Here is a 13,885-nt window from a genome sequence, read left to right as displayed (position 1 = left end):
ATATATAACTAGACGAACCTTATGGTTGTACGGCAGTGAAGCATCGATGATGGTGATGATGGTGTCTACACATCTACGAGCTCATTTGGACGATTAGGAATAAGAGTGACAGTACGAACTCCATTATGGTCGATTAGCTGCCATTTCTCGAAATGTATCCAGCCAAGCTCAGGGGCCATGGTGATCCCATCCTGGAAGGCGGACATAAGCAACACCCAAACTCGCATTTTCTCTCACACCCTTTTGCCATGTCACATATCCATCTGGCAGGTCGCACCATTCTGAAGAAGGCACGCAGAACAACGCTTGTCTCGGCAGATGATGTTTAGGCATTCGTAACCTTGACCGATACACCGCAGCTAATGGTGCTGGATCTGCTAATTTGATAGTCAGGTATAATATTGAAAATAAAGGTCAGCGTCTAGATCACTAGATAGACCATTCTGAAGCACGCAGAACAACGCTTGTCTCGGCAGATGATGTTTAGGCATTCGTAACCTTGACCGATACACCGCAGCTAATGGTGCTGGATCTGCTAATTTGATAGTCAGGTATAATATTGAAAATAAAGGTCAGCGTCTAGATCACTAGATAGAACAACGGTAGTATAACGGCAGTATTTCATCCCTCGTGCTTTCCTCGACTGTTTCAGGAGTTAGTACTGCATAGAAAACAGCCTGCTTTCAGCACACAGCTGAAGCAACGGTTCACCATTGTGTATACGTACCGAGTCCCATCCATATCGACCGTCTAGTTGAGTCTCAGATGCAATAGGCCTGCCTACTTGTGCATTTAGATCTCGAACAACCACAAGTATATCTGGAAGTGAGTGGACAGTGATGTGGCGGTCAGCGCAACCATTGTGTTCGCATCTTGAATTCTTAATCCTGATACACAGCATACATCAGTATCAAGCAAGTCCATTGTGAGAGCAAGAGCAGCTTGTTTTTCTGCTTGCTTCAGAGTGTGAACATTGAAAACAGCCAGGCAGACAGGGCGTCGAGGTTTGTAGTTTGATTTCGGGATGTGTGAGTTGTCAATGCAGGATAATGCGCAGGTTACTTGCAAAATCGATGCAGGAAGAATGGAGTCATGAGTTCGTCTCATTGACGGACCTACAAGGAGGGATTTGATGATGGGGTGGGGAGAGGGGGAAGGAAAAGTATATGAAAGCGAAAGAAGGGAAGCGTCAGTGATAACCTGTTTTTTTGCCTACACGCCCTGCTGTATGCAGCAATGTTTTTTTGCACGCCCTGCTGTATGCAGCAAGTAAGGCGACCCGCCTGGTGGCACCACGCGACGGCCGATGTGGCATAAGTGTAGTTGTATGTGTGCTAGATTTTCTGTCCCACGCTTATATCGCATTGGAGCGCCAGTATAAGTTACTTTTATTTTGTTGTCGATGATGATGTGGATGCTATTATTAGACGGGAGACCTGCAGTCAAGACATTTTGGTGCTCACTGGGGCAGTAGCACGGGTCTTTCTAGTTGTCTTACTGTTGTGGGAGTCGAGTGGTTCTAGCTCGAGATCGGAAGGGGCGTAATCGCCTAATAACGATAGTATATGAGCTGAAAATATAGAGTGAGAATTACCAGTTAATGGTGTATGTAAGGTGTGGCATTCATAGTCACAACATCCTCCCCGCCTTGGAATAAGTGTGTAGTTTTGCGACGAACTAGAGTTTACGCCTCTCTGTTGCGCAGACTATATGGGTGAGTAGACTGTTGTCGTATAAGAGCATCCAAGTGATTTCCTGGGTTTGCACTAGAATGGGATGATGAGGCGTCGTTAATAGGCAAGATTTCAGTTTCTGAACAATCACGGTGGACTGATGGTGTTGGGTGACGTTCCTCTTGTCCGACAGTATGCTCTGGTTTCAGTTCAGTGTCGGCATTGTCGCATGTCCTGCTGTTGCCTGTGGCAGCCGAGCGACGTAAGGATACAGTTTCGTGTTTGCCATCTGGACGAACTACGTGAGCGTACTGTGGATTACAAGAGTTGGGCTCCACTCTCTCTATTAGAGGGTCATATTTAGAGAAAGGATCATTGCATTTCAAAAGGATCGGCCCAGTGTCATTAAGCCAGGTAGGTGAGGGAACACCGTTGGCTGATCGTTGTGTGAACGGTAGGAGACGTTCATGTGGGGTGCAGTTGATACTGATACATAACAGGGTTCTGATACATTGGAGGAGGGCAAGAAGGGCAACCTCCCAAGCGGTGACAGGCAAGACTCGTGATTTTAAAGTCAGGCAGATGGTCTTCCAAATGGTAATAGTAAATCGTTCCAGCTGACCATTAGGTCGTGGGTTATATGCAGTGATGTGACTAGTGGCAATGCCTTTATCGAACAAAAGCTGTTTTAGTTCAGATGATATGAACGTAGAACCGCGGTATCAGTGAATATAAGGTGGCATACTAAACAGTGAAAACAGGTGACTCAAACAGCTGACCACAGTGGGAGACATATCGGCACAAGGATAAGCAAAAGGGAGTCGGAGCTACTCGTCAATGATTGGATCAAATGATTGAAACCATCACACGCTAAACACTGGACATCCAGTAATGTAGTCAAATACGCCGTTTACTGTATTCCAAGCAGGCGGGGGGCCTTTATCAGTTCCGACGTAGTGCTTTCGGAGTGACAATCGGGGTTGCGTGTTTCCATCGAAGGTTAAACTTGATAATGTTACTCTATGCGGTAAAACGAGAAACGAACATGACCGTAATCTTAGGCGTTTTCTCTATGTCGCTACTTTGGACGACACAAAACAAGTAACGGATTGTCTGTATACATGTGATTGTGATTATTTCTTGCCAGTTTGAAAGCTCGTGCAGCTTCTTGAGGTTTGTCAAGTTTCGATTCATGCCACACTAGCAGTGCTTCCCATCTCTCTGCAGGGTAGTACTTCCATTGTCTGGATTTCAAATCTTTCAACGAGTTTCTCGGTGACCATGTGATGTCTCCATTCAGATCATGCCTTTTTTTTATCCCTTCTGGGTACCTCACACTAACATTATGTAGTGTTTGAAAATAGTGACTGTCTACTGATGAACGTCAGAAAAAGGGATAGTCGTGGGCTATATACTGAAAGAGATGTACGAGTCAGGAAATCGTGAAACGTACTGGCCCATCCTTTTCAAACGAACCCCTTCATTCTTGAAGCTGCTCCTGACGTGATTTACATTCCCTTTTCAGCCCTCATGGATGACTCTCTAAATACAGATTATGGTTTCCACGGAGGCAGTTTGGTAGACCAGGAGTTGCAAATTGTGGATTTGGATTCAGTAAGATTTTGGTCGGTATTAATCAGGTGCTAGTTCATTACAACTGGTTATGAGTTGTCCTATGATCTGGATGCACTAGGAGTGGACGACGTACCCGGATTTCCAGATGATGGAAGATTTTTAAATGACCTAATCCCGGACGAATCCTTATACTCGCGCTATCTAAATGGCCTTATCACGTTTGATGAACTAATGCGCGAAATGCATCGAAAGGAATCTTGCACACAACAGAGAACTAGGGGATCCCGACGGGCTCAAGGAGCGGACGACATTGGAGATGATGCTGAAGAGGAGGAGGAGGAAATATCGGAGAGTACGGATGACAGTTCGGACCCGGAGTATGTTCCCTGTAAGTTTTTTTTTCATGCCAGACTACTGCTGACATGCGTCTCCGGTATCACTGTGCTGCTTGTAATTGGTGCGTAGTATTTTCTTTCACCGGCGGACGAGGTGCGTAAAATCCATAGATTTTTGGGGATATCAGCTCTTGGGATGCAAAAACAGCTTTTCCGTGATGTTGGAAAAACGTCTCTGGAGTATCCATGTTTTTTCGTTGTATGTGTGCTAGATTTTCTGTCCCACGCTTATATCGCATTGGAGCGCCAGTATAAGTTACTTTTATTTTGTTGTCGATGATGATGTGGATGCTATTATTAGACGGGAGACCTGCAGTCAAGACATTTTGGTGCTCACTGGGGCAGTAGCACGGGTCTTTCTAGTTGTCTTACTGTTGTGGGAGTCGAGTGGTTCTAGCTCGAGATCGGAAGGGGCGTAATCGCCTAATAACGATAGTATATGAGCTGAAAATATAGAGTGAGAATTACCAGTTAATGGTGTATGTAAGGTGTGGCATTCATAGTCACAACATCCTCCCCGCCTTGGAATAAGTGTGTAGTTTTGCGACGAACTAGAGTTTACGCCTCTCTGTTGCGCAGACTATATGGGTGAGTAGACTGTTGTCGTATAAGAGCATCCAAGTGATTTCCTGGGTTTGCACTAGAATGGGATGATGAGGCGTCGTTAATAGGCAAGATTTCAGTTTCTGAACAATCACGGTGGACTGATGGTGTTGGGTGACGTTCCTCTTGTCCGACAGTATGCTCTGGTTTCAGTTCAGTGTCGGCATTGTCGCATGTCCTGCTGTTGCCTGTGGCAGCCGAGCGACGTAAGGATACAGTTTCGTGTTTGCCATCTGGACGAACTACGTGAGCGTACTGTGGATTACAAGAGTTGGGCTCCACTCTCTCTATTAGAGGGTCATATTTAGAGAAAGGATCATTGCATTTCAAAAGGATCGGCCCAGTGTCATTAAGCCAGGTAGGTGAGGGAACACCGTTGGCTGATCGTTGTGTGAACGGTAGGAGACGTTCATGTGGGGTGCAGTTGATACTGATACATAACAGGGTTCTGATACATTGGAGGAGGGCAAGTGGCAGCCGACGTAAGGATACAGTTTCGTGTTTGCCATCTGGACGAACTACGTGAGCGTACTGTGGATTACAAGAGTTGGGCTCCACTCTCTCTATTAGAGGGTCATATTTAGAGAAAGGATCATTGCATTTCAAAAGGATCGGCCCAGTGTCATTAAGCCAGGTAGGTGAGGGAACACCGTTGGCTGATCGTTGTGTGAACGGTAGGAGACGTTCATGTGGGGTGCAGTTGATACTGATACATAACAGGGTTCTGATACATTGGAGGAGGGCAAGAAGGGCAACCTCCCAAGCGGTGACAGGCAAGACTCGTGATTTTAAAGTCAGGCAGATGGTCTTCCAAATGGTAATAGTAAATCGTTCCAGCTGACCATTAGGTCGTGGGTTATATGCAGTGATGTGACTAGTGGCAATGCCTTTATCGAACAAAAGCTGTTTTAGTTCAGATGATATGAACGTAGAACCGCGGTATCAGTGAATATAAGGTGGCATACTAAACAGTGAAAACAGGTGACTCAAACAGCTGACCACAGTGGGAGACATATCGGCACAAGGATAAGCAAAAGGGAGTCGGAGCTACTCGTCAATGATTGGATCAAATGATTGAAACCATCACACGCTAAACACTGGACATCCAGTAATGTAGTCAAATACGCCGTTTACTGTATTCCAAGCAGGCGGGGGGCCTTTATCAGTTCCGACGTAGTGCTTTCGGAGTGACAATCGGGGTTGCGTGTTTCCATCGAAGGTTAAACTTGATAATGTTACTCTATGCGGTAAAACGAGAAACGAACATGACCGTAATCTTAGGCGTTTTCTCTATGTCGCTACTTTGGACGACACAAAACAAGTAACGGATTGTCTGTATACATGTGATTGTGATTATTTCTTGCCAGTTTGAAAGCTCGTGCAGCTTCTTGAGGTTTGTCAAGTTTCGATTCATGCCACACTAGCAGTGCTTCCTATCTCTCTGCAGGGTAGTACTTCCATTGTCTGGATTTCAAATCTTTCAACGAGTTTCTCGGTGACCATGTGATGTCTCCATTCAGATCATGCCTTTTTTTTATCCCTTCTGGGTACCTCACACTAACATTATGTAGTGTTTGAAAATAGTGACTGTCTACTGATGAACGTCAGAAAAAGGGATAGTCGTGGGCTATATACTGAAAGAGATGTACGAGTCAGGAAATCGTGAAACGTACTGGCCCATCCTTTTCAAACGAACCCCTTCATTCTTGAAGCTGCTCCTGACGTGATTTACATTCCCTTTTCAGCCCTCATGGATGACTCTCTAAATACAGATTATGGTTTCCACGGAGGCAGTTTGGTAGACCAGGAGTTGCAAATTGTGGATTTGGATTCAGTAAGATTTTGGTCGGTATTAATCAGGTGCTAGTTCATTACAACTGGTTATGAGTTGTCCTATGATCTGGATGCACTAGGAGTGGACGACGTACCCGGATTTCCAGATGATGGAAGATTTTTAAATGACCTAATCCCGGACGAATCCTTATACTCGCGCTATCTAAATGGCCTTATCACGTTTGATGAACTAATGCGCGAAATGCATCGAAAGGAATCTTGCACACAACAGAGAACTAGGGGATCCCGACGGGCTCAAGGAGCGGACGACATTGGAGATGATGCTGAAGAGGAGGAGGAGGAAATATCGGAGAGTACGGATGACAGTTCGGACCCGGAGTATGTTCCCTGTAAGTTTTTTTTTCATGCCAGACTACTGCTGACATGCGTCTCCGGTATCACTGTGCTGCTTGTAATTGGTGCGTAGTATTTTCTTTCACCGGCGGACGAGGTGCGTAAAATCCATAGATTTTTGGGGATATCAGCTCTTGGGATGCAAAAACAGCTTTTCCGTGATGTTGGAAAAACGTCTCTGGAGTATCCATGTTTTTTCAGGAGGACTTTTCCTTGGGAGGCCCGCCTTGCTGTGTCGCTTTGTTTAGTCCTTACCTTATTACATTATCATTATACTTATCTGATTACCATAAATATATAGCTATCAGAATGTTGCCTATGGTAGTTCATGAGAGAGTATGCCTTTCCCTCAGCAAAATTATGCCTTTTCTGGTGGCTCATCTCTTAACTCTCGACTAAGATGGTTCGGTGGTTAGAGCGCGAATTTGTTGATCGGAAGGTCGGTGGTTTGAACACAACCTCTGCTTCTCGACTTCCCCTGTCTAGGGCAACCTCACAGTATCCCAGCCCTCATGATTCCTACTAGTGGCATGACATTTAGGCACTGAAAGGTGCTGCAGCTGAACGACTTTTAAAAAATGACATCCGCCAGATTTTGGACGTCTTTGAGAGCTAGACGTTCTACGACCATCATGAAGCTTTACGAATCCATCTGGGATAGGAAAGCCAATCGGTTTATGCCTTTGCCATCATGGCTAGAAAAACAATGTCTTCCATACTGTTTTCTTGTACTTTGGTTCGTGGTAAGAGATCCCTTCATATCGGACCGATTTCATTTGTCCTTACGTGGCTCTACCGTACTTATACGAAATCTTAGGCTATATCGAGTGAAGTTTATTTTTGAGTTTAATATCCAACTACCCCGTGTTGCCGTCGAATATGGGTGAACTAGAATACTTCCCCCTTTTGGCGAACAACCTTCGAGATAATAACTAATGCTTAATGTACCTCTAATGGAATTACACCAAATTCCAGCAAAATGGTCATCAGTCAATAAATAAAAAGAAGACACACTGAACTGAATCCCAGCTGAATCTTTCGTTTATGATATTCTTCAACTGAACACGCTGCAACGTTTTGAGTGTTGTGTTTCGTCAACAAAATATACTGCAATATCCCGAATATCGTACCAACTGAACATGAGGCGCCCTTCGTACAGTGATGAGTCCCATAAAGGGCGAAACCACTGGTATCAAAGATTGTCCATGAAAAAGCAAAATGAAAATTAGCACGGTGCACATTTAAACTGCAAGTGTGAGACGTTTACCCGCATATCTCAGGTTTGTTATTTTATCATGTTTTTGCTGAGACACTCTAAACCATTATCGTTCTCTTATCGTTCTCTTCCGGCTTTTATTCTTGCTCTCACTCCTTCTGATCGACAGCTTGTTTTTTATCTTCTATAATAACGATTTCAGTCTTTGGGGGACCTAATATTCCTTAGCATTTCCATTTTTCAAGCTATCAAAAGCATTCATGGTCCCAGAAGTGATGTCGACTCTACCTTTAACTTCCCAAGAGGTTTCTCAGGTGAAAACTATTGTGAGAATAGCTGCTAGCCTACTATCTTGCCAGATCATTCCTGGCTAAACACAACTAAAACCTCTGAATTTATTGGCTCTCTCAGCTGGGAACCCTAATCAGCGTTCTATCTACACAGCCTCACTAATATATTTAGACAGCATCCCATGCGAGCGTGTACGAAACCTATACTAGGTAGTTTCTGTTGAGAGGTTTTATCCTCTGACATCGACTCCTTGATCCCAATTATTCTTGGACAGATTTTTGGAGATTATTTAACCAAATCAGGGATGGACAGGCTTACGGGACGTTGGTTGCATCCACCTTGCTGTCGACCATTTTCATGATTCGTCGATGCAACATTGAAATAAGCAGTAATCGTGTAGAGAGCTTGTACCACCTGTATGACAAAACCAGGCGGTGTGATCTTATAAGTGATTATAATTCGTATTCCATTTAAAATAAATTCCATCTAAATAAAATAGTTTCGATATTCTTAGGGGCGTAAGGCGAAACTGATACTTCCGAGTTTTGGGGGATAGCTATTCACAGGATAAGATTGTAGGGAACGAGGCAGTCGCATCTCCCCGACCGACTCTGAAAAGCCAATCCAAACATTAGCAAAATTAGATTGACATTTTGGATCACTTGAAATATTTCTATACACACTACCATTCGTATCGTTTCGACCTTGCCAGTAGATGAAGGACGGTTACGCTTGAGTTTCCTCACGTTAAATAGTTTTTTGTTATCCCACAGACGACTGACTGTTTAGAAGTTTGGTTGAACAAAGTGGTAGCAAGCAACAGCCCATTTTAGCCTCTTGTATGTGAACAACCTGCATACAATAACGTCCTGAAAGTGGCAGTTTCCTTAACAATTGATGCACAATGTTGTACAATCCCATTTCGAAAGGAGAAAATGTTGTAATAGCGTACTCTCTAAGGTCCATGTGGTAAGACTGACGCACAGACACCAGCACCTTGTTCAACTATTCCTTTATTTCAGTACAAGGAGATGCAAGACTTGTCTTTAGAGGGACGACAGCACGACGAACGGTGTGCTGTATTTTGCAACCTTTTGCAACAAGTGCAAAACGTTCATCTGTAACTCACGTGGCTGTACAATCTCACACTGCCATTATGGTACGCGTATGTAGATTTACTTACCGACAACCCATTACGGGTTCCGCTTTTTTGTGGCTCATCAGGTAGGCACAGTCCCCGAGTTTCCGTCAGCCTTCTGTTCTAATTGAACCCAAATTGCACGAACTTAGCAAAATACATTCATTTATAAACAAATTTGGTTTGGAGACTCACCTGGAACCCAGCTTAATCTCTGGTTTATGTTACTCTCTAAATCATAAAGGAGAGATTCAGCTACGTTCCAGGTGAGTCTCCCACAAAACCAAATTTGTTTGCGAATGAGTATATTTCGCTAACTACAGGAGTACCTTCGGGCTACAAGCTTCATTCGAACGAAATTCAGTGTATAGTTTTTCATGAATAGTTGTACGACGAATCACAGTTTGTGTTCACAAACTGTGCTCTGCAGGAAATGTTTTCATGCATATTCATTTTGGGGAGTTTCGTTAGATCCAGTGCCCCCTGGGAACGTCAGGTTGGAGCCCTTGTATAAATAGGCTTATTGTTTTGTAGCCTGTCCTGGGGCAATTCTTTAGATTTATCAAGAATTCAGGAACCCTAAGGCGAAATTGACGCATCGCATTACTGTTGCTTTGGTGTTATTGGGTTTATTTATAGTTTCGGTACAATATACCCTAAGCTGACCGTTGAGATAATCGCAAATAGTCGTTCCAGACAGGTGGGGGTTGCGACCCGGCACTCACCCATGAATTTATGTCTTTATGGAATATTGGCGCCATTTTTTTAGTTTTAGGCAGGAGGTGTGGGGACAAAGTATCTTTAGCCATTAACTTCCAGAAAATGGGGACCTATTGCATGCTGGTCCCATTTTTAATTTCCATGGGTGCTAAAAACAGACCATGGTGAAGGGACGGTCGCTGTGTGGGGTTTCATTGTATCAGTTGGCTGTATTCTCACTTAACCCGTAGAGCTGTATCGTCCCGTGATACAGGAATTCGGGGACCCTTAGCGTAAAAGTTGACAGCATTGGGTTTTGTTTTTTGTATTATTTCTTTGTATCATCGAAACATCTTTCTTCCTCTCTCTAGCCAAAGAACAACGACGGAGAAAGGCCCGGAAGAAGAGAGTAAGATGGTCACTTTGTTGTGTTTATGATATTTTATTGATTGTAAGCCTGTTGTGACAGTTGAGTGTTTTCAGGTCGAGATCAAAAGGAAGGCAGAATAGAATGGCGTAAGCTACGCTTTGATAATCCAATAACGATAGTACATGAGCTTAAAATGTAGAGTGAACATTACAAGTTGATCGTATGTGTGGAAAGTATGGTTTATATAGTCATGACATTCACCCCACCTTGGAATAAGTGTGTAGTTTTGCGGCGAACAAGAGTTTAAAAAATATCTACATGGAATCATTCACCCCTTTCTGTTGCACAGATTGTATGGGTGAGTGGGCTGTTGTCGTATAAGGGTATCCAGTGATTTCCTGGATCCGTTCTAGAATGGGATGATGAGGCGTCATTAATAGGCAAGATTTCAGTTCCTGAACAATCACTGTGGACTGTTGGTGTTGGGTGACGTTCCTCTTGTTCGCTAATATGCACTGGTTTCAGTTCAGTGTCGGCATTGTTGCATGTCATGCTGTTGCTTTTGGGAACCGAGCGACGTAAGGATACGGTTTCGTGTTTGCCATCTAGACGAACTACTGCTTGGATTACTAGAGACGAATTCCACTCCTTTTACCAAAGGGCCATATTTAGAGGCACGATCATTGCATCTCAGAAGGATCGGCCCAGGGGCATTAAGCCAGGTAGGTGAGGGTACACCGTTGGCTGATCGTCGTGTGAACGACAGGAGACGTTCATGTGGGGTACAGTTGATACCAGTACATATGGCATAAGTGCTTGTAATGCGCTATACGAACCACAAGAGGCGTACGGTCGTACACTGCAGCCAGAACATCAGTCGCTTTAATGATTTATTAAAAGTATGGCTTACAAAGTCATGACAGAGCCGTATCTGAGTGCTTCGCAGACGGTGTAGTCCGATTAGTGTTGTTGATTGGGTCGACAGAACTTCTGACAGCCCTTTACCGGTTTTGCTTTTCCGGAAATTCATCAGATAAGCCTATCCCCTGAGCTTACTTTCGTTCTTAAATACGAAATCTGACGTTTTTGAGGGCATATCTTCACCCGTAAACTAAATGGTTGGCTGTCAAAGAGTAGTTGTGGAACCATAATCGAGGAGGCATTTTTGCGGCACAATCGATCAGTGGGGCAATTTGGGTTTTTCTCACTACCAACCTACCTACTTTTCATTCGGTGTTTGAACACGGAGAACTGGTCCACATGACAGACCCCCAAAAATTTAACACTCAGGTGATCGTTCAAAATTTTCATCAATCTTGTATCCACTGACATCAAGGAATGTATATCTTTATTTTAAGTATGGCTTCAACTAGAACTCAAATCACCTTTTGTGAAGTAAATTAGGTTGATGGTGTATAAACCAGTTATTCCATTAAGTCTCACAGCAACACTGTCTCAACTTCATATACATACAAGTTCGTATTCACTGTAAATTGGATGATAAGATTACCCGATGAACCCAACAGTCTCAAAAGTACTCGTTGGTCTTTCACGTGGGGAAGTTGACAAAACTTTGTTAGTCAGCGATGGCGGTAACATTCATCCGTTCCGGCTAACTGGGTGAATGAAATCGCTTTCGGCCATAATGGCCGCTGTGTTCCACAGTTGTTGACGGTATTTCTGCTGCGTTGCAAATCCCACTCGGTTGTGCAAAGGCTAGAGGTTTTTCATCAACCAAAAACCGACTGACACCGTCAGCATCATGTGTGTTGTTACCTCGTGAAGAATCAACTCATTGCAGCGTTTCCGGGAAGCGACACACTTCGTACTGATTTAGCCGAGAAGTGAGAAGTAGTCAGAAGTGAGCTGGGGCTGTCCACACATGAAGGCCATTTCACATGTGTGCCCTGTTACGTGGTTACAGCAACAAGAATTGTCCGTCTCCGTGACAACGGCTAGATACCTGTTTGAGACCAGGCCGCCAAACTGAGGCATCACACTGATCCTTGTAACGGAACTAGACACATACCATTGGTGCTATTACGGTGGTTTTGTGAACAACTCGGTTCTCATCATCGACGGCTTGACATCAGTGTTCGGCACTAATTCTTCGGTACCCCGCCTGGAATTAGCTGTAATTTACATCCACGCGCCTTCCTCTTAAGCGAATTGCACCACCTAGAAGTGCTTTTCTGATGAGTTTAAGAGTGCGTTGGGTGAAACAAAATAATGATCCCAACTGTAACGCCCTTTCGGTATCCAACTTCCATGCCACTTGAAGGGAGCATGAAAAATGAGATACCACCAGTTTGCCCAGGCCTAAACAAGTTCAGCCGGTGTGCCAAGGCTGGGTTCTGACCACGGACCTTGCGGTCGGTAAATTCGCGCCATATCCACTGAACCGTATGGAACTTGGTGGGTGGAATTTCTAGGCGCGATATGCAGTTAGTTACGGGTGACTGAAATGCTTGTTTGGGTCGTCAGACCGCCCCACTCTCCTTATCCTAGGCAAGTCCGGCGCAAGACATCTAAGTGAAAGCTGCGTTGCATAGAGTGACTTGATCATCCTCAATACTCAATTCTGTCACCCTGAACTGTATTCAACAGCATGTCAGTCGAATGATGTTTGCATTGCCCGTTAATTTTACTATGTTCTGATAAAATCTCGGTAGCCCGTAGATTTAGAAGATTGTCCGCGGTATCGAAGAGCTTGGGTCGAGAGTGCGGAAACCGTGCGTTGAAATCAAACTCCATCTCCCTACGACACAACTACATTCACTTCTGAAATGCATCAGCGTCATTCTACTCGGTTGAATAGAGCCTCACACCAGTAAAGCTGTCGACAGTCAGCAATCTGCGCTATCCAGGATTTCATTTTCAATGGCTCATATTCAAGGCATCTAGCCAGCACCTTTCGAAAAGCTATCATGATTACAGCACCAAACGACAAAGACTAGATTTCGAAATCAGGTTGGCACTTTAGATTCCGAATTAGTTGACAGGACGCCAGTAGGTTTACCAGAAACTACCTTATTTCGTATTGATCGTATATGACTGTAAATATAGAGAAAGCCCCGAACGCTAATGATTCGAGTAAGCTTCTCCATTCAGTTCGTGTTAGCTCTGGTAAAAACCATCCTCTACAACCTCAGATGAACAGATCATTCACGTTGTCAGTTTCCGTACATTCCACTTGGGAAACAGAGCCTGTCCCTTGTGACTGAGGTTTTCTATCTAGTTTGGAGTAAGGCACGCCGCTCATCAGCCGCTCATTAGCCGCTCGTGGCCGAACGGCTTAGTCTTCAATTACTAGGCCGAAGGTTGGTAGTTCGAACTCCCTTGGAAATTCCTGGTGATTCCCATCAAGAATTAAATACCTGTATAGTGTTTCCAGGACTCTGCATACTCTGAGTTCACTCATAGGACGAAATCTCCTCCGAAAGAAATCAAGGATTCACCATGGCACTATCGCTACCATACCAATTCACGCGCTCGAACTATATAGAAGATAAGTTTACCAAATTGAATTTGCGAGTAAAATCGTCTATTACGTACATCCTCATTTGTTTTAATCGAACACAGGCAGGAAAAGACTGACTGCAACGCTGAGAGGTATTAGACAACCAAGGTTAGTTATCAGGGTCAACAGTGTGTGGGTAGTGTGACTACTGTGAAGCTGCGTGAACCTCATACAACACATAGAGCTCTAGTTATGCGTAATTCGTCGTATCATCGAAC

At 44.2% G+C, this 13,885-nt stretch overlaps 1 protein-coding gene across 1 annotated transcript in view; it reads left to right on the top strand.

Annotated features, from left to right (window-relative positions):
- Positions 1 to 3,115: 3,115 nt before the first annotated feature.
- The window catches only part of T265_01590 (hypothetical protein), a gene marked incomplete at both ends in the record, with an annotated part of 28,530 nt that continues 17,760 nt past the window's right edge, over positions 3,116 to 13,885 (top strand). Inside the window, 3 exons of the mRNA XM_009165649.1 lie at positions 3,116 to 3,287; positions 6,114 to 6,429; positions 10,149 to 10,186. Coding sequence (XP_009163913.1) covers positions 3,204 to 3,287; positions 6,114 to 6,429; positions 10,149 to 10,186 — 438 coding nt within the window. The remainder of the gene's footprint in view (positions 3,288 to 6,113; positions 6,430 to 10,148; positions 10,187 to 13,885) is intronic.

Source organism: Opisthorchis viverrini (assembly GCF_000715545.1).
Source record: "Opisthorchis viverrini unplaced genomic scaffold opera_v5_17, whole genome shotgun sequence".
In the NCBI taxonomy this organism is placed as follows: Eukaryota; Metazoa; Platyhelminthes; class Trematoda; order Opisthorchiida; family Opisthorchiidae; genus Opisthorchis; species Opisthorchis viverrini.
Note: the sequence above shows the minus strand (reverse complement) of the source record. Positions and strands in the feature narration are given on the sequence as shown.